This window comes from Sceloporus occidentalis, unplaced genomic scaffold (assembly GCF_023333645.1).
Source record: "Sceloporus occidentalis isolate IW3139 unplaced genomic scaffold, rSceOcc1.0.p SCAF_313, whole genome shotgun sequence".
In the NCBI taxonomy this organism is placed as follows: Eukaryota; Metazoa; Chordata; class Lepidosauria; order Squamata; family Phrynosomatidae; genus Sceloporus; species Sceloporus occidentalis.
The window spans coordinates 480,356-502,177 of NW_028317293.1; the positions used below are offsets into that span (position 1 = coordinate 480,356).

The window sequence follows — 21,822 nt, forward strand, 5'->3', positions numbered from 1 at the left end:
GTGAGGGGAGGAAAGAAGCCCACAGGTGAGGAAAGAGGGGCACAGAGGAGGAAAGAAAGGCACAGGAGTTTGGGGCCCAAGGAGTGACTGGACCAACTACACAGGGGCACTTGGAAGGTATGCATTCTCTATGCTATCAGACACTTTATTAGAATGAAATAACTTCACAGACGCTTTTTCGGCTTGAACTCCGTCTTGCGATTGTTGGAAGGAATTGCCGTTTTTTTCTGTATCCTTTTTTGATGGGAAAGGCTGTAAATATTTCATTAGAGTCAAGATTTCTTTTTTTTGCTCTACCATCCTCTCCCTCTAGGGCATGAAGCCTTGCTGCCTGGAGAACCAAATCAACAATTATTTTAGCATTCCACTCAGCCTAACAAAAAACCTCCATTTCCAGCGTGTTCTGTCACCGAGCATCTGTTCTTCTCATCCGATCGTTACAAGGAGCTGAAAAGAATCCCCCGCGTCCCGGCCATTAACGGCGCTCTAACCGCGATCGCCTCCTATTATTTGTATCCGCAAAAACATTTCGGCGAAGACGTCTCAATTCTTAGCTTAGAGCGGCTTGAATAACGACGGACTTCATGTGGAGTTTCCAAAACTATAATTAAACAAACATTTCATGTTCTGTCTGTTTTTTTTGCCGGAGAAAACATAAATCTGAGTTTAAATACCAAATACGTAAAGTATTCGGCGTATACCGAAGCCAGACTAAGATTTCACTGATCCTTTATACCCCGTAACATGTAATTAACGTACAAACCAATTTATTACCAATTAATTTTTTAATACCAACTTTTTTTTTTTGAAAATATAAAAATAAAATATTTTCTTAAAATAAATTTAAAAAATGTTATCGCGTTGATAAATTGAATCTAGACAAGTAATAAATCTTTTATGTTGATGCTGTCATATAGACCATGACATTTCTCATGATGTCACAAATATACCTAGAATTATTGTAAATAACTTTGGGGGGGGGCAGACTGCAGTTCTAGAAATGACAGCATTTAGCTGGGGGGTTTTTTTGTTTTTTTTTTCGGGCAGTTCCATCTTTGCGTTTACTTAAATAAGTTCCGATCTATTCTTGGAAGTTGTGTTAAACCTGCTGCATTTTAAATTTGCATTTTAATTGCCTGTCTCCATCTGGAGTCGGGGGGGGGGTGGATTCTGGAACACTTTCTATTCCACTGGTTCGAATCAAAACAGTGAGAGAATGTTAAAAAATTCTAATTGAAATTTTTATTTTTCAGATTCAGCCGTTCTCCATTGAAACGGCTCCGTGCGTCGGGCGCTTTAACTCTAATGATAGGAGTTTGTTCTTTAGACGGGGCATCTGGAACAGAGAGCTATATACGTGTAGGGATATCTAAAAATCACAAGAGGAAAGAGGGAATCAAGGGAGGAAAGAGGAAATCACAAGAGGAAAGGGAATCACGAGAGGAAAGAGAGGATCACGAGAGGAAAGAGGGGATCAAGTGAGGAAAGAGGGAATCAAGTGAGGAAAGAAGGGAACAAGAGAGGAAAGAAGGGACCACAAGAGGAAAGAGGGAATCACGAGAGGAAAGGTGGCTGTCAGAGGAGAGAGAGGCACAGGTATTTGGGAGAGGGACTGTCTGAACTAAACAGAGACACTTGGCAGTAATGAGATTCACACTTAACTGTGATAAACTAAAAGACTCTCAGATACTTGCCTGGAACACAATTTTATTTACATACAACATATGCCATAATTTAAAAGAAAGCAACAAAAAAAACATTTAGAATCAACAAACAAAATAAAAACCAAACAGAGCGATAATCTCTCAAGTTTTGACATCACCCAGCAGAGGGGTTATTGGGGGCCACGGAGCCCGAAACCCCCAGCTCAGGGAATTCATAAGACGAGAGGCCAGTTTGCAATGTGTGTATATGAAGAAAAAATGGATTTATGAACTACTAAATGGAGAGAAAACGGCGTCAACCCCATCCGCCCGGAGGCAGTTAAATAATTTATATATCAATTTCCACGCCAGAAGCTCATTACCCAAAACATGTAAAACTTGTTTCTTTTTGTATTCCAGTTACTGTGCTTTTTTTTTCATCAACGATCCAGAAAGTTCCTGCAGCATCATTTGGGACGAAGAAATCTGCAAGATGTGCTTTTTGTTTCATTTTGATTTTTATTTATTTAGTTTTGTCCTTAAGAAAAAATGTTTTTTTTTTGTTGTTTTTTTGTTTTTGTTGTAACGAGAAGGGAACTGATGGTGCCATCGACGGCCCAAGGGGTCTGGGTTTATCTGTTTATCTCCTTGAAGAAGACTCATCATCCAGTTAAAAATCTGACGGTTTGGCTGAAAATTCACCAAGAATATGAAAAATAAATGTAAAAAGTTTGTTTTTTTTCTGGATAATTTAATCTTTTTTTCTTTTTTATCTCAGAATAACCAGACCATAAATAATCCGGGACAGCCCCCCCCATAAAAATCCTGTTATCCTGGTGATTGGTAAGTACTTCTGGAAACGTGCAGGCGATGGCGCGATGTTATTATACCGCGTAACGCCGGCCACCGATTCGGAGATAAAGTCTTCCGTAGTCCCGCTGAGAGCAAATAACGTCGTTCGTTGAAATCACGTGTTTCTTGGGGTTGGCAAATCGATGACTATCGGGGGGTTCACAGGCTGGTAGTTCACAGTACATACCGAGGAATTCACATACGTGGTGGTCCCGTCAGCCATGACGCCGTATCCTGGAATCAGAAACAATGTATCACCGGAGAAACGCCACCAGAGGAGAACCTACCGCTCAGCAGATTTGGTTTCGCGGCACTCGGGGGTTAATTTTAATCAAATCCCATTGGGCGGCTGACCTGGTTCTAGTTATCAGGGTTCTACCTTCCACGGTGCAAGAGGGGCAGCAACTACCCCAGGCACAGCGAGGTGAGGTTTGCGCTCGAGCCACCGGGTCGCAGGTGTCAAAATCCTGAGTAACGGCCCTTGGGGGCAGCCTGGTGAGGGTTTCCTTGCATCCCAGCTAAACCACGACCTGCATCAGAACTCAGCGCGAGTGAGCGGGGGCTGGGCACGATGAGTAAGCGCTGAAACTCATGGCTTCTGGGACCTTTTCAGCCCGATTGTCGCTGACAATGCCATAATGAGTTACCTTTAAATCAGTTATTCAGGTAATTGGGTAATCCGGAGACCCGATGATACTTTACTAACAGGGACGTTAAGGCCTCCCTTTGCTCGCCCAGCCCATGCGCGTCAGACTCTGCCACAGAAATCGGCACAACTGTAACCGGTTCTTGGTTTGGAGCCGGCGGAACATGTATGTGGGTTCCTTACCTTCATGTATGTGACCGAACACGTGAAGCCGCGGCTGTATCCGCCTCTGGACGGTGTTCAGTAACTCCACGCATCCCACTCTCTGCAGTTTCTTCGGGACCCAGTCTAAAAATCCTTAAAGTGCACAGAATGCGTTACAATTTACCCCAGCAACAGAATGACCTCATCAGGGCAGAGGCTTAGATGGAATGGACTTTACTGGGAGGGTGGTAGATGGATGGAACAGCCTCCCAGCAGCAGTGGTAGAGGGTAATACAGTGAGGGTATTAAACATGCATGGGATAGACATACGGCTCCTGAATCTAAGACGAGACCAACGACTGATTAAGGTTTGTTACAATAAGTAACAAAAGAGACGTAAAAGCACGTTCTTCTAAAACCCATACAAAGCACCTTCCCCCCGCGTCAGATCCTTTTGGGGCTGCAGATCCCTCCAGCACTGATAGGGTCGCTTTTAGCGATAGGATAAACCCTGGCCGTGCCTGCGCGGGATCGTTTCCCTCGTATCATTAGCGTGCAGTGAATGGAGCCGTAATTAGTCGCTCGGAGCTCGTTCTCTACGCATCCAAATTTATCATCCGTCTCAGGAGCAGCTGCCAGAGAAGAATAGAACGTTCCGGAACCCCGGATCCTCGCGCTCTAAACACCCAACTCATTTATAGCTCCGATTCCTTACCTAATGGCGGCCCGTGGGTGACAAGAACATCTGTGCCTTCGGGGATGAGGTTCCACTTGTCCAGCAGGGCCTGACCCCGGGGAAGGTTAAAGCCCCAGCCGTAGAACCAGGGCTGCCTGCGGAGGGGGCAATTCTTTAGTTACACGTCAGAAAATAGACAGAAAGACGTTAGTGTGCTTTTACGGAGATTCACGGTCGTTATGGAAACCAGGACTGGTCGGGAGGTAAACATATTCTGAATGGAGTCACCTGTATTCAAGCAGGGATTCCAGCTGTGATAAAGCAGGGAGAAAAGCACCAATCGGGACGCTCAGATATCATTAAATCAGAGGAGAGTATGGAATCGGCTTTTGACTGAGAATCTGCCCATTTACCCCAAGACCCTGAGACTGGGGTAAAAACTCTGAGAATCTGCCCATTTGCCCCGAGACCCTGAGACTGGGCTAAAAATCCTAAGAATCTGCCCATTTACCCCAAGACCCTGAGACTGGGGTAAAAACCCTGAGAATCTGCCCATTTACCCCGAGACCCTGAGACTGGGTAAAAAATCTTGAGAATCTGCCCTTTTACCCTAAGACTGGGGTAAAACATTGCCGTGCTTAAGATTATGACAGACAGACAGGGGTATGATTGACCGTTAATAGATTGCTTCTATGACATTATGTGGTTATTCCGCCCCGTTATACATTAACATCAGATCACTTTATAGAATATTCCCGCCTACGAGATAATAAAATGGAGGTAAAAACTGATTATTCGGGATTTGTGCTGAGAATCGCCTCCACCGAGGTAACCATTAGAATAAATTTCATACAGATTCATAGTTACTATGGCAACCATAGCAAATTTTTCTTCCCTGAAACAGATGTCTCATTTAGTTGAAAATTAGAACGTCAAAAAAAAAAAAGAGAGGAACCCACGGGAAAAAAATGAATTCGAAAATTCCCCCTGAATGCTGCCTAAAAACTCCATGTCCGGGGCTGGCCCCCCGGGGCAACTGCAGCTTTCCCAAACTTTACCATTCCCTACAATATTTCTAATGATCCAAATAGATACAAAGTATCCAGAAGTATCCATCCACAGATTGATAAGCCACCTGCAGGTAGGGCGACTAGACGGGGGCCGGATGGGGCCGATCTGCCGGCAGGTTCTCTGTTTCTATCCTATTATTATTTTTTGCAGTTATATAGCACCATCTCACTCCGTAGCGCAGTACAATAGCCAAACAGGACCAAAGAAGTAGGGCATCTCCAGAGCGGCTGCACCATTTCTCCCCAAAATGAATCTACCCCCAAAGAACCCGAATACCACCCCAAACACTGACCCTTGGTAGAAAAGCTGACAATCTACTGCCAGGCAGGATAAATAGACAAAAAATCATATAACGGAGAGAAGCTCCACGGAGGAGAAGTACAAAAAACTGAAATTCTACACAGAGATAAAACAAATGAAAATCCCCCAGTTTTTTTGTTTTTTTTTTCACTTCTGGGAAATGGTCGCCCGCGTTCCGTGATAAAAATCCCGAGATAATCCCCGCTGAGCTCCCCAGGCGGCACGAGACGGAGTCAGGAGAAAAGAATAAAAAATAGAAATGCGAGTCCAGACTCATCTTAGTGCCGGGGAGTCCCACTCAGGGGTCCTTGGCTACGCATGGGCAGGGGCCACATGTCACGACCTCGCATTGTAATAGATTTTGGCTTTGGGGCACAATATGGGGTGGGGGGGCATTAAAGGGTAATACAGATATCAGCTAAAATGGTACTGGTTACCCGGCTGGAAGCCCCAGAATCCCCCAACTATAACAGTGTATCTGAAAACATGGATAGCGCCCCCACAACGCACTAGTGTCCGTGGTGCCACCAGTGCATGGAGTGACGGGCCGAGTGCATTGAGTGACGGGCCGAGTGCACAGAATGACGGGCCGAGTGGATTGGGTGACAGGTTGAGTGTACAGAGTGACAGGCTGAGTGCATTGAGTGATGACTGAGTGAACTTTCCAAGTTCCCATTAGGATGCACTGAGGACACCTGGGAAACGTACAGAAGATCATTTAAAATAAAACTAATAAAATAAAAATTGCAGCAAACAGCAGAGTCGGGGAGCGATTTTGTGCATCACAGGAGCCACCAGGAAAGTGACAGCGTCTGAGTATGTGATTTAAACGATCAGCAAAGGGTTAAAGTATGCCTCTTCCTTTAAATGTTTTTAGCCCAGTCTGACAGAATACAGAGCTGCAACTTGATTAGTGCTCAGCTCACTAACCCCGCCCCCTAGGAGCTCGAAACCTCCAACTTCAACAAAACCAACTTTTCTTTCTCTGCTTTATTTTAATAAAATACTTTAACACAGGTGGGTAACGTGCCCCACGTGTTGATTGTTTTAGAATAGGGTAAGGGGCATTTGGCTTTCATGTTCTGAATTTTGGGGGGGGGACTTTAGTTGACTACTTCTCTACAACTCTCATGTTCTTACATTCTGAAAATATAAAACAATTCATAAAAAAACACATCAACAGCCAAACAACGAATTATTAATGCGACAAATTCTATATTTCCCCCGGGGCGGACAAAGACAAACATATTGAAGTTTCATATGTTGTCCGGAATTTGCCTATATGCCCGCGGCATCATTTCCCCCGTACGAGTGACACATTTATATCAACGTGATAATAAATTTCGCATCTCATCATATAAAAAAGTAAGAGATATTCTCCCCCAGAAGCCTGCGGAAACATCCGTCCGATGAATAAACATTTTCTCAGGTGGGCGCCGGGCGTAAGAAAGTGAATTTAACATTTTTATTAAGTAATACATTATACGAAACATCAGCAGCCGACACGCTGACGCTCGGTACCCGCAGTATTGTTACAGAAACAACATATTCTTGGGTGTCCTCATTAAATGATGTTGGTTTTACTACGTTTGGCTTGCTTACCATTATTATTATTATTATTATATTTTATTATTGTTATTATTATTATATTTTATTATTATTGTTGTTATTATTATTATTAACGTTTATTATTATTATATTTTATTATTATTGTTATTATTATATTATTATTATCTTTTATTATTATTATTATTAACGTTTATTATTATTATTATTATTATTATATTTTATTGCGATATTTTATTAGTAGTAGTAGTATTACTATTATTATCTTTTGAAATTATTATTATTACATTTTATTATTATCCATCATTTTTATTATCTTTTATTTATATAGCGCAGACAATTTACGCAGTGCTTACCATGGTGATCCGTATATCCGGAATCCTCGGACGGTGACCTCGGAATCTTGGAGATAGATACAGTTTGTTAGGAGGGATTGGACATTTTCGTAATTTTCCGGTTTCAGTTTCGAAACCGAAGGAAAGTAATAGAAATCCTGTTTGATTAAGTCGGCCATGAATTCGTGGTCGAAGGTCAGTTCGTGATTTCCCGCGATGACGATTTTATACTCGTAGGGGAGACTTCCTAAAAGAAAAAAACCAGTCAGCGATCGGAAAATAATGAATTATTATGATTAATTCTTCTTATTATTTTTTTAAGCAATTAGATTTTCACCAAATTTCTTCTGCCTCCTATCGGGGGTCGTTCAGCAGCTGCTGCGTTGTTGAGTATTCGGGACCCTCCGTGTTACACTCACCAAGCCAGTCATTAAACTTTTTGACCTCGCTCGGGAGTCCCAGCTCGGTGAAGTCTCCGGCGTGAATTAAAACATCGCCGTACGGCATTTGGATGAGGTCGGTTCTGGAATGGGTGTCCGAAATACAGACGAATCGAGTGTATCCTGGGGGTTTGGGGGCATCATGGGGTACGGGGTCCACCCTGCAAGAAAGAGAAAGTACAGGACAGCATAGAATCAGTTCTGAAATATATCATTATTACCATTATTATTATTACTGTTATTATTTTTGTTGTTATTATTACTATTATTTTTACTGTTATTATTATTATTACTATTATACTATATTTTATAACTACTATTATTAGTATTACTATTGTTATTATTACTATTATTGTTATTATTGTTGTTCTTACTATTATTATTAATATTATCACTATTATTGTTAGTATTGTTATTATTATTACTATTATTGTTTTTGTTACTATTGTTGCTATTATTATTATTCTTACTATTATTGTTGCTATTACTATTATTACTATATTTTATTACTATTACTATTATTAATATTACTATTATTGTTACTGTTTTTATTATTGTTATTATTGTTGCTATTATTACTATTATTGTTATTATTACTACTATATATTATTACTGCTATTATTATTATTATGACTATTATTATAATTACTATTATCGTTGCTATTGTTATTATTATTACCATTACTATTATTGTTACTATTTTTATTATTATTAATATTATTGTTATTATTGTTGCAATTATTACTATTATTGTTATTATTACTACTATATATTATTACTACTATTATTATTATTATGACTATTATAATTACTATTATCGTTGCTATTGTTATTATTATTACCATTACTATTATTGTTACTATTTTTATTATTATTAATATTATTGTTATTATTGTTGCTATTATTACTATTATTGTTATTACTACTATTATTATTATTATTATGACTATTATTATAATTACTATTATTGTTGCTATTATTATTATTACCATTACTGTTATTGTTACTATTGTTGTTATTATTATCGTTGCTATTATTATTATTCTCTTATATGACAACTTGAAAATATTCATCCAGTAATCTCCAGGAATAATCGGCCCACCAGGATGTAACGTCCCAGGAGTTACCAAAATTACTTAAACAACTTGAAATATTTCTGAATGAAATATTTCTGTTCCACTTAAACATTAATTACACTCTAATTCTATCACACGAAACAAAGAAACCTCAGATCTGTTATTTTATTCTTTCCTCTGAATATTTAATCACTTTTTTCAGTTTTTATAGCAACAGCCTGCATGTCTTTGTATCACATGACAGTTAAGCATTCCCTGAAAAAATAAGGTAACGTTTCACACGATTAAAAACGTATTTCTGGGCAGAGTTTGAATTAAGGCAGCCTCAGCGGGGTTTTAAAACTTGAATAATATTTGGCAGTTACGGGCCTGAGAAGATATAAATAATGTTAAAGTTATAATGCATAATATCGCTAGGTTTGCCACCTGGCCAGTATTTCACCGGCACAGCTGGTATTTAGAGCACCCTGCCGGTATCCGTATATTAAAAACACTGGCAATGCAATGGCCGGTATTTTTTGCAGGGTGATTGGCGGAGGCTGAGCGCTGGGGGGAAGTGATGTTTAATTTCATGACATCACTTCCTCCAGTGGTCTGGAGTCTGGCAGCATCCGCAGACTGGCCGGCCTGTGGAAGCTCACTGCCTGTGGATTCGGAGGAAAAGGCCTTATGTCCCAGCTCCTGCCTGCACTGATAAAAGTGAGCTAAGGTAGGTGCCCATTATGTTTCTGTGACAGGAAATATTGGGGGGTAGATGCACATTATGTTTCTGTGACAGGAAATATTGGGGGGTAGATGCACATTATGTTTCTGTGACAGGAAATATTGGGGGGGTGCACATTATGTTTCTGTGACAGGAAATATTGGGGGGGTGCACATTATGTTTCTGTGACAGGAAATATTGGGGGGGAGGTGCACATTATGTTTCTGTGACAGGAAATATTGGGGGGGTGCACATTATGTTTCTGTGACAGGAAATATTGGGGGGTAGATGCACATTATGTTTCTGTGACAGGAAATATTGGGAGGGAAGGTAGGTGCACATTATGTTTCTGTGACAGGGAATATTGGGAGGGAAGGTAGGTGCACATTATGTTTCTGTGACAGGAAATATTGGGGGGTAGGTGCACATTATGTTTCTGTGACAGGGAATATTGGAGGGAAGGTAGGTGCACATTATGTTTCTGTGACAGGAAATATTGGGGGGGGGGTAGGTGCACATTATGTTTCTGTGATGTCACACATATATAATTAATTATGCAAATTAGCACTGCCAGTATTTTTTTGCAAGAAAAATGGCAACCCTAAATATCGCGCATTATAAGGCCCAATGCTGCACCGGCCAACCGGCCCACTGGGCCAACCGCCATCGGAACCCCTCACTTACGCCCCTGACGCTGCAGCTCACGTCATGGAAACCGGCTACAAAACCGAAATAAATCAATAGAAAATAGGGCAATTTGTGGATGAAGGCCCCGGCTGATCGCCGCATTCCCCGCAAGTGGGCTGAGCCCCCCGTTCTTTCCCTCCCTTACAAAGGCTGCCTGAACCAATCGGCAACAATTGGCACCTTATGAGTAGAGGAGAGAGAACTTAATGGGGAGGAATAATCATGCAGACCCTGAAAACAGGGGGTCAAGATGGCTTCTCCCATGACATGCATATAAGGGGGGTTCTTCTAATACATTTCTTGGGTTTATTTAGAGTACAGAGATGGAAAAGATAAGATGGGGGGGGTATTTGCATTCAGCAAATAAACAGATTTAAAAATATAAAAACAATCCAGAATTATTTAAGAAGCATTTGAGATTTAAATCCATGAGTTTTTGCGTCACATGACAATTAAGTATTCCCCGTGAAAATGGCGAGCAGTCAGGTACTTGAGAATATATAATATATGAGCCCATTAAGGATCAAGAAATTCTAGGTGTTAATTCCCCTCGGTTACCATAAAGCGTGTCGGGTTTTAATTAGTGTGAATTGAGACGATCGCGGCGCTCCGTGCCGTGACATCATTAATTATGATTTCTCTGAGAAAATTCACTTTCCTGTATAAAAAAATTCAATTAAATTACCAACGATATTTGGGAGAGGGGGGGCAACGAGTTGAACGGACATTAGCGGGTGATAATAGGATGTTAAACTATTTGAGAAAAAAGTCATGAAAACAATGATTGTTACTAATGTGCAGGTCAAGGGGTGAGGAAAGTAAAAACAATACTAAGTTTTTTTGCTACGTTTGTATCATTTAGGGTTTCGAGGAAGGGAATAATTAATTATTGCAAAATAAAATATAAAAATAAGGTTTCTTTACATTAAAAGTGCTAATAATAATTAATAATAATCCATATTTTATTTATCTGTTTAATTGCATTTTCTGTTTCCATCGACTGGGGGAAGCATTTTTCGTGCGGAATCTACTTCCTGCTGAACTTCCTCCTTAGTATCTGCTCACGCCAAAAAATACTTTTCCCTATGTTTATCATAAATTATAAAATGTATACTAAAATATGAAGAATTATTAAGCTTAATGAAACAAAATGTGTTTAAATTACAGCGTTTTCCTTATTTTTTTATAAATAATGAATAAAATAAAAATGTGTAACTTATTTTAAATTTGCTTTCCATATTTTTTTTGTAATTCAAGCAATATTCAGCGTTAAAATAAATTCTCTCGATACGGAGGCTCCTGGCGCCCCCCAAAAAACTGAGGTCTGTATAACGGATGCCCCCCCCGTCCTGTTTTATGTTTATCATTAATAACAACTAAACTCATAAATTATCCATTATATCCAAAGCGTTTCGTGACATCTGTTACTTCTAGAGAAAAAAAAACAAGAAAGCGTATTCTGTAAAATAACAACCGACGGGAAATAAATGATAGCAAAAAAAAACAAGGTACCCCAAAAAATCAGCTTGATAGCGAACAACTATTTTACCCAAATTATGGAAAATTTATTCACGCAATAAACGCACAGACAGCAGCCCGTTCCGGGAGAGATCGATCGCCTTTTATATATAAAAATTATTTCCTGCGGCTGCCACAAAAGCGGAATCGGCAGCGATAAATATCGGCTTAATGCTGGTTCCATATGAGACAATGTACGGGGGGCTGAGACCCCGATAGATGGATGGATCAATAGATAATAGATAAATATATAGATGGATAGATACTGCGTGGCTTTGGTGATTCTGCTACATTGTATTTATTATACCCTTTAGAGTGTAAGCTCTGCTGCTCAGCTTTCTCTATAACTGTCTTTGTACATGGCTGCAGACTCTGTTGGCGCTATACAATTACACAATGACACTTCACGATATTACTATAAGTCCCCGTTTGGCACACGCCGCGGGGGTCCGGGGGGGTTCGATACTCACATCTGCACGTGGGGCGGCTGGAACCGGCCCTGGTTGATGTTGTAGAAGGTGAAGGCTTGGGTCGGGTTGGCGCTGTACTCGTCCACTTCGATTATCAGCCTGCTCTGCGGGTGCCGTCTGGATGCCATCATGTGCGAGTGGGTGAAAGCCATCCTTCTCCTGTGGAACGGGTTTTTTTTGTGTTTTGTTTTTTTTCACGCTATCATCTCTCCTGTCTTCCTACAGCAGCGGAAAAAACCCATCATCTCCTCGTCTCTCCCCTTTAAGAAAAACTAACAAAAAAAAAAAAAAAAAGCAAGAAACGGAGTGTAAGTATTTCACGCTGAATCTGTAAGGAGGCGGGGGGCTGGGATTCGGAGATGAAGGTTTCGACAGATGATGAGCGAAAATATCACCCAAAAAAAGAGAAAAAAACCCACATTATTAATCCAAAATCTGGAAAAAAATCTAACAAAATGAACCTTCAGATTAGAGGAGAGTTAAACGCACCGGACAGCGCGGGGTTAAAATGGAATAAAGATAGAGATTTACAGAAATGGAATTTCCGGATTCATCCTGTTTTTTGTTTTTTTCTGCCGCGTATTAAGTGTTAAGAACTAAAAACACGTTATTGTTATCGGGGTTTTTTGTTCTTTTGTATTAATGAGGATTTTACTCCGGAATGGAAGGAGGATTCACTCTGCGTGTCGCCGCAGGACACGCGTGTAACACGCAGCAATTAACTGACGCCGCTTTAAATCACATGGAATTACCCAAACTTCAGAAGAACCTTACAGAGGAGAGAAGAGACAGAGGAAAGAGGAGAGTGAGAAGAAATAGATGAGAGAGAGGAAATAAATAAGAGACAGAGGAAAGAAGAGACGATAGAGAATAGACAGAGGACAGAAGAGGAAGAGAGAGAGAATAGACAGAGGAGAGAAGAGATAGGGATGAGAGAGGAAGAGAGAATAAAGAGAGAGAGCAGAGAGATATTTAAATACATAAAGGGAATTAATAAAGGACGGGAGGGAAGTTTATATCAAAGGAGGAGAAAAATTACAACAAGAGACCGGTATCTAACACTAGAGGGTCAGAGACTGAGATGGAATGGAAGGAAGTTTTACTTTACTGAGAGGGAGGCAGATAGATGGAACAGCTTCCCAGCAGAGGTGGTAGAGGGTAATACAGTGAGGGGATTAAACATGCATGGGATAGACATACGGCTCCTGAATCTAAGACGATATCAACGACTGATTAAGGTTTCAGCAGCAGAAACGGACGACTAGACGGGGGCCGAATGGGGCCGATCTGCCGGCAGATTCCGGGTCTCTATGTGCTGGATATTGATCGCTGATTTCTGGTGTGTGGGGGGGGGGTTAGCGGAGGATTCTCTCCCAGTCCCAGAAAACCCGCGAAGCGTCCAAATGGAGCCGAATCCCCTTCTGTTTTCAGCATCAGATTGGGGGCCGATCTCCGGACGAAGCCACATCAGGCTTCACATCTGCAACAAAACCGCGTGACTTTATCCAGCGCTCAGCAGCCAATTCTAAATGCGGAGCAGTTACTATGGAAACGGGTGGAACATTCCCGCTGAGTGTTTCACTTTTGTAACTTTGCACCATAAATTCTGGTTTCCAGGAATCTTTTCATGTAAATCCGACAACAGGAAACAGCAGGGCCGGTCGGTGGATTATTGGCCCCTGGGTAACCCCCCAATGAGGGCAACTAACTCGAATTATTAATACAGACAGAAACTGAGACCGGTGGCAGTCTGTGGCAGAGCCAGCATTATCCATTAATTCCCTGTCCTGTAGTCCTCCCCCCAAACCTTACAAAGGCCGCCTGAACCAATCAGCAACTTAATAGGGGAGAGATAACTTAGCAGGGAGGAATAAAGAGAAAGTTAAGGTTCTAATACATTGATATTTTTTATTCTGTAATCACCATTTTATGGGTTTAATGTCGGATTTACGAGAAGTGGCTGATTTGCGTTGAACGTCCGGACCCCCTGTGCCGGGGTCTCGGGGTAGATCTGCATGGCGCTCTTGTTGAGGTCACGGACGCGTCTCATTCATTTAACAAACTCTCTGCTCAGCATCTGCTCAATAATTAACAATGTTTGATAAAATATGTAGACGGAGCAGCAAATATTATTCAGACCCAGAGCCGCGTCCTGCCGGCGCACAGATCGCTGCCTGAGAGTCATCGGTGCTGAGCGCCCCGATGCCTTATTAACCCCTTACACTACAGCCATACCCCCCCTCATTTACTCTTCCCGGTATTAAAGAAAAGGTCTAGCTGAGTTAATAACAATATTTTTTTATAAATATTAATTATTTATAAATTTGTAGGCAATAAGAGCTTTTGTAGCAGAATATCTGAAATTCTGTTTATTTGTTTTAATGTTTTTGGGATGTTTGTGTATTTTAATAAATCACCTTATCCACCACATAAAATATTCAGAGCCAATGTGACCTTGGAGCAACATTATTATATATTATTCACATTCCCCAAAATGTTATTGAGCTCCTACTCCACATTCTGCAATCTACCTTTTTACCACTTCTGCTGGGTGGCTGTTCCACTTATCCACCACCCTCTCAGTAATGTAAATCGTCCGTTCCATCTCAGCCTCTGATCCTCTAGTGTTAGATTCCAGTCTCTTGTTGTATCTTTTCTTCTCCTTTGAAATAAACTTCTCTCCGGTGCTTTGTTAAACCCCTTTATGTATTTAAATGTCTCTCTCATCCCTCCCTCTCTATTCTCTCCCAACCCATCTCTATGTTCTCTCCCCATCTCTCTTCCATCTAATCTCTCTCTCTCTCTTCCATCTCATCTCTCTCTCTCTCTCTCTCTCTCTCTCTCTCTCTCTCTCTCTCTCTCTCTCTCTCTCTCTTCCATTCCATGTCTCTTCCATCCCATCACTATGCTCCCTCCCCTATCTCTCACTCTCCTATTCCCTTCTTTCTCTCTTCTCTTCCATCCCATCTCTATGTTCTCTCCCCATCTCTCTCTCTCTCTCTCTCTTCTCTCCCCCACGCTGGACAGATTGAGACCCCTCAGTCTCTCCTGATTATTTTTATCCTGTAAACTGCCCTCATCACCGCTCCATGATATCCCCCCACCGAGTCTTCGGCCCCTTTCCTTATAACCCCCAAGTCTGTGGCTTGGGAGAAAACATTTACCCCAGTCTCAAGGTCTTGGGGTGAATTGGTAGATTGTCAGGGTTTTTATCCCAGTCTCGGGGTGAAGGGGCAGATTCTGGGGTCTCATAGTCTGGAGCCGACTCCATCATTTTCTCTTCTAATTTAATGATATCTGAGCGTCCCGATTTGTGCCTTTCTCCCTGCTATATCACTGCTGGAATCCCTACTTGAATACAGGTGACTCCGTTCAGAATATCTTCACCTCCTGACTGTTATTAGAACCACCGTCATAGGGTCTGTGCGATTAAAGGGTTAATATTTAAAGCTCAGAGCGACTCTGTAACAGATCGTCATGAAGGTTCCGCCGCGGTGATTCGCTAGTGATGGTTCTGCAGCCCACGAAGAGTTAACCGTAAATAAGTAACATTTTTATTTTTTTCGGTCTGGTAAATAAAAGTCGAGTTTTAGGTTCGGAAATAATAAAAAGTTATCCCCGTCGGTGAAAGTTTGTGTATCGCGCAGCGTGTGTGTGTGTGTGTGTGTGTGTGTGTGTGTGTGTGGGGGGGGGGGGGGTTGTGGTCGGCGATTTATCTGCCCGCCGGGGCCGTTCGTGTCTCCCGATTAGCTGCGCTCTCTGCTGGAATTTTGCGGAGGTCGCTTTCTGGAGAGTACCCCCCCCCCCCCGCTCCCCCCCTCTAATCAAACCAAATTATTAACCGGCTGTAAAAACCAACAATGGGAGCCGATCGCTGAATCGCTCAGCCTCCCCAGAGCCCCCTTCTTAAGCCGGAGCAACAATACGGCGGCAGCGGGGCAACTCCCAGCACTGACCTGTGAACAATGATGACGTCTGCTTTGTCCGAATGAGGACGGAGGGATGAAAGCTCCTCGCGTCCTCTGCTCAGGGAAACGCGGGCGCCGGGGCTGGGACTGATCTGCTGGCTGCGGGAGACGCCGCTTCCTGACGCCTCACTATACGAGGCTTCCTACATGTATATATATATATATATATATATAATGTATATCTGGGCTCAGCCAATCAAACGCAGCTGCGTTACTATAGATGATTTCAGAAGCTTAATAAAAAAAAACAAAAAAAAACCCGGTTGCTAAATTCATATTTTTTTTAGAAATTTAGGATTTACCGAGAAACCTAGAACCCACCAGCAGATCGGCCCCATCCGGCCCCCGTCTAGTCGCCCATTTTTCCTGCTGTAAAGACTCAAACCTTAATCAGTCGTTGGTCTCGTCTTAGATTCAAGAGCCGGATGTCTATCCCATTTCTGTTTACATTCCTTCACTTTATTACCCTCTACCACTTCTGCTGGGAGGCTGTTCCACTTATCTAGAGACATCACTTATTTTTACACTGGTGTGATATACATTGATAAACATTTAACCTCTTAAATTAATTTAAATGCCACATTAATATTATCCGGGACAGGTCCTAGAATACTATATAAACAGATAAAACAGCAGGGGGGGGGCATTACAAAGCAAAGTGACCCCATGAAGGCTACAGACCCCACCTGGTGTAACCTATAGATAACACTCCAACGTTAAGCTAGCAATGAGAAGGATAAAGGAGGATACCTATTAATGGCTGAGCAGCATAAGAGTTGTTGTCTCTATTTACCTTTTGGCTGCACAAAGCTCTGCATGGGCGTGTCTTCTCCTGGGAGGAGGGATGGAGTTAAGATGGGGCCGGATTTACTGTGCATCTGCTTTGTGTTTCTTTTTTCGTTATAATCTGTGTTCGGCCTGTCTGGACACATTTTAATGGGTAAATACCCCTCCCTGGCACACGGAGCCCTAAACAAGACCCTTTCCTGTTTATTTTTTTATCGTATAAAGACAGGAAAAACGCGGCGGCATAAATATTCAAGCTGCGGCCCATTTCATCTCCCCAGGAAACAATGTTTCTTAAACTGTTTTGTTGTTTCCTGTCTAAATGTTTTTGGGTTCCCTTCCTGCAGTCGGGAGGTTTGATGTTGCGGGCGCCCGCATGATGGGAATTTCAGTGTCTTTATCCCTGTAAATAAAAACATTTTTTCAACTTTTTCTCATTTGCTGCCCTCTAGTGGTAAAACAGATGAACTTCTGCATGACAAAAGCCTACTGCAGAAAAATCCAAAAACTCCATATATTTTATATTAGGTTCAGTTGCCCCCCCCCCCACCCAATGCTCCGCTGGGTCAGAGTTGCCCTACCAAATATCTAATAACCCCCCTGTCTCTTTCTGACAGGATCCTTTGCAAAACACTGGTATTTTAATGAAAATTTGTCACTAAAATGACCCGTCTCATTATTTTCTCCATCATCCTTTTCCTTCTATTGATTGACAAAGTGTAAGAAAATTGTGCTTTGGAATTTCACACTTTGTCGTTTTGGGGCATTTTCCCCCCAGTGTGTTTGTGTTTTCTTGTGGCCAGGGAAATCTTGCCCCCCATCCTCCTGTACACATGTGCGGTTACACTTATGTGCATTGCGTGTTTTGGCGCGCTGTGTCTGTCTCGCCTCGGGTGTTGGAAAAGATTCTTGAAGGAAGAAAAAACTTTCTTGGGTTCTTATCTTAAAAACATAAATAAAGCCACAAGCGCCAAATTCTAAGCCTTTAATAGCGATCTCCGGAAAAACCGCCAAATTCCCAAATATTTCATTCCATTCAAATATTTACAGATTAAAATTCTGTTTCCGACCAAAGAAAAGAATAAAAAAGCAAAAAGTCAGAATTGCGGCTCCATAAATAACGTCTGATCCGGGTATTAAAGCATTTGATCCGCCGGTAAATGAGGAATTCAGAGGCACCGCAGAAACCAAGAACCTGCCGGCAGATCGGCCCCAACTAGTCTGACACACACTCCCTCTCATACACACATTCATACTAACACACACACACACACTCCCTCTCATACACACACATTCATACTAACACACACACACACTCCCTCTCATACACACACATTCATACTAACACACACACACTCCCTCTCATACACACACATTCATACTAACACACACACACTCCCTCTCATACACACTCCCTCTCATACACACACATTCATACTAACACATACACACACATTCATACTAACACACACACACTCCCTCTCATACACACACATTCATACTAACACACACACACACTCCCTCTCATACACACACATTCATACTAACACACACACACACTCCCTCTCATACACACACATTCATACTAACACACACACACACTCCCTCTCATACACACACATTCATACTAACACACACACACACTCCCTCTCATACACACACATTCATACTAACACACACACACACACTCCCTCTCATACACACACATTCATACTAACACACACACACTCCCTCTCATACACACACATTCATACTAACACACACACACACATTCATACTAACACACACACACTCCCTCTCATACACACACATTCATACTAACACACACACACACACTCCCTCTCATACACACACATTCATACTAACACACACACTCCCTCTGATACACACACATTCATACCAAGACACACACACACACACACTCCCTCTCATACACACACATTCATACTGACACACACACACACACACTCCCTCTGATACACACACATTCATACTAAGACACACACACACACACACTCCCTCTCATACACACACATTCATACTAAGACACACACACACTCCCTCTCATACACACATTCATACTAACACACACACACACACTCCCTCTCAAACACACACATTCATACTAACACACACACACACACACACACTCCCTCATACACACACATTCATACTAACACACACACACTCCCTCTCATACACACACATTCATACTAACACACACACACACACACACTCCCTCTCATACACACACATTCATACTAACACACACACACACTCCCTCTCATACACACACATTCATACTAACACACACACACACACACACACTCCCTCTCATACACACACATTCATACTAACACACTCCCTCTCATACACACACATTCATTCTAACACACACACACACTCCCTCTCATACACACACATTCATACTAACACACACACACACTCCCTCTCATACACACACATTCATACTAACACACACACACTCCCTCTCATATACACACACATTCATACTAACACACACACACTCCCTCTCGTACACGCACACACATTCATACTAACCCACACTACTTCTCATACGCACACAGTCACTCTCATATACACATACACATTCATGCTGACACACACTAGTTCTCATACACGCATACACATTCACGCTGACACACACATTCATGCTAACCCACACTACTTCTCATACACACATACACATTCACTCTGGCACATACACATTCACGCTGACACACACACACTCCCTCTCATACACACACATTCATACTAACACACACATGCACATTCATGCTAACACTCTCTCACACATATACATTCAGAAGAGGGTAAGAAGCCCCCTTTTACCTACCTAATGGGGAGCACACAATGCCCAGGGCTCCAATTTGGCATAAAAAAAAGTCCAAACAACTGTAAAATTACTTTTTTTATTACAGTTTCGATAGTTTTTATGATACAATGAATTTACGATTATAATACAGTTACAATTAAAAAAGTAAAATTCTGAGGTTTGTACGTGAATTCTGATCTTTTCAATGAGTTGCAAAAGGTTTAAATATACATAAAAAAAATCTGTACAATTAATTGCATATTACAAAAAAATCTTGAAAGGTGCGTCACGTTTACAAAAAAGAACACATTCTCCATAATTTGACTGACATAAATGTCTATTCTGGTAATTAATGGGTTTTTACTCTTTTTTTTGAATGTCTGTTTTGTTATAGTCTGTCTTTTATACGCTTGTTTTTTAGCCGTTAATTTAATAAAGAATAAGACACTTTATATTACTACCAACATTTTGATATATTGAGAATTTTTAACCCCTTCCTTCTGCACATTCATTACCCATATTAACACAATCATTCCCGCTGTCTCCATCCCGTAAATATACCATTGATTTAATAGTTTATATCCTGTGGTGGGCAACGCGTTCCACACTTTCTCTAGGGGGGAGATGATACTGGACGCATTGGGGGGGGTGCTAGCGACCTTTATTCAGTAGATACTTCTGCTGCATGAGATACTTCTGATCGCCAATTTAGTTTTTTGGGGCAGAAAAAAACATGACAAATATTTGAGTTGTACTGCTGAAAAAAAAAAGTTACGTTTTCAGCACTTTTGAGTGTTTTTAGCCCTAATTGTTTGGTTTGGTCATGAATATCACTACATGCCAACCATGGCAAATCATGACCAAGGACATCAGGTCCAGGGAGTCCTCTTGTGGTCAGTCAGTCGGCCCCCTGTAGCCCCACCAGAGCCGGTTAAAAGGTCACTGATCTCCCCGGATGGCCCGGTATGGAGGCAGAGTCAGAACAGTTTCCATAGATCGCCTCCGCCGGCTCCTGCGCGTCCTGTAAAGGGTATGATGTCATATCCTGGCGCTCAGCAGTAACCCCAGCATTTTTTTGGGTTGATCCATGCATTCTGATGAAAAAGAAAACCAGGTTCTGGGTTTCTTGTGGTTTAGCAGCTATATCCTTCTCTCTGTTCTACTTCCTGTTACATGGGCATCTGGAGCTAGTAATGGGTAGAATCCGCAGGGGAAGCTGCAGCTTCAATGGACTTTAAACCTATGCCAATAATGGATGATGCTGGAAGTGGAAGCAGAGAAGAGGATGTAGCTGCTAAACATTTAACCCCAAAATAAAAAGATAGGTTAATTTCTGTTCTGGACCAATTCTGTATGAACTACATCCAAATTGTTTTAATGAAAAATGTAAGCTCTTGTGGTTGCCGCAAAATGTGTATCAATAATTATTACAATTTGGTTACAGGTAGTTTAAGATTAATCAATCTGTTCACCTGTGAATTCTGGTTATTATTATATCCAAGCCCTTTAGTAAAAACCCCATCATCTGGACAGCTGGGCTCAATAAACTCCCAAGCTACAGGTTGATTTTCTATGCAACGCATTTTAGGTCCCGATCGGCTAAGCGGCGCAAATACAGAAATTACACAACTTGCTGAAGCTCTCTGAACAAAATTCACGCCAAGCATGGACAGCAAAATCAAAAATACAGACATCTCTAGAAAAAATAAATTCTGTTTTTTTATTATTTTAATTTGAAACGTTCCGAGATCGCCACTGATTTTCAGAAGGTTACGGAATGATGAAGATTATGAAGACGGATACATTGTTTTTATGATAATAATATTCCCTTATTTTACAAACAATTTTTACCACCTGACATTCAAACATTGGGAATATTCCTAATTCTTCGAGGCTGTAAGGAGGACACGAAGAGCGAGAATATTTAGAACAAAATAATAAGAGATTTGGTAATTCCTAAAACCCAAAAGCTAATGTTTATTAGATTTTTTTGCGGTTACGTTAATAGATTATTATACAATCTACATGGCGTGAAGCTCATTGTTCCGATGGGATACTCGGCACACATCTATAGGTTAAAACATTTAACATCCACGGAATGAGCA

General features: G+C 41.4%; 1 protein-coding gene across 1 annotated transcript; it reads right to left on the bottom strand.

Annotated features, from left to right (window-relative positions):
• Window positions 1–2,610: 2,610 nt before the first annotated feature.
• On the bottom strand, window positions 2,611–12,279 carry LOC149274889 (metallophosphoesterase domain-containing protein 1-like). The gene is made up of 6 exons (XM_089505147.1): window positions 12,128–12,279; window positions 7,653–7,834; window positions 7,255–7,480; window positions 4,001–4,116; window positions 3,325–3,438; window positions 2,611–2,729 (listed from the first exon to the last, which is right to left on the bottom strand). The coding sequence occupies exons 1-6, from the start codon at window positions 12,277–12,279 to the stop codon at window positions 2,611–2,613; spliced, it is 909 nt and encodes a 302-aa protein (XP_089361273.1).
• Window positions 12,280–21,822: the final 9,543 nt, after the last annotated feature.

What these genes read in the sequence shown, in the direction of transcription:
- LOC149274889 (XM_089505147.1), bottom strand. Translation starts at nt 12,279, where the DNA reads ATGGCTTTCACCCACTCGCACATGATGGCATCCAGACGGCACCCGCAG. An exon ending in AAAGTTTAATGACTGGCTTG is followed by an intron (nt 7,481 to 7,652) that starts GTGAGTGTAACA and finishes TTTTTCTTTTAG; the next exon opens with GAAGTCTCCCCTACGAGTAT. An exon ending in CACCCACGGGCCGCCATTAG is followed by an intron (nt 3,439 to 4,000) that starts GTAAGGAATCGG and finishes GTGCACTTTAAG; the next exon opens with GATTTTTAGACTGGGTCCCG.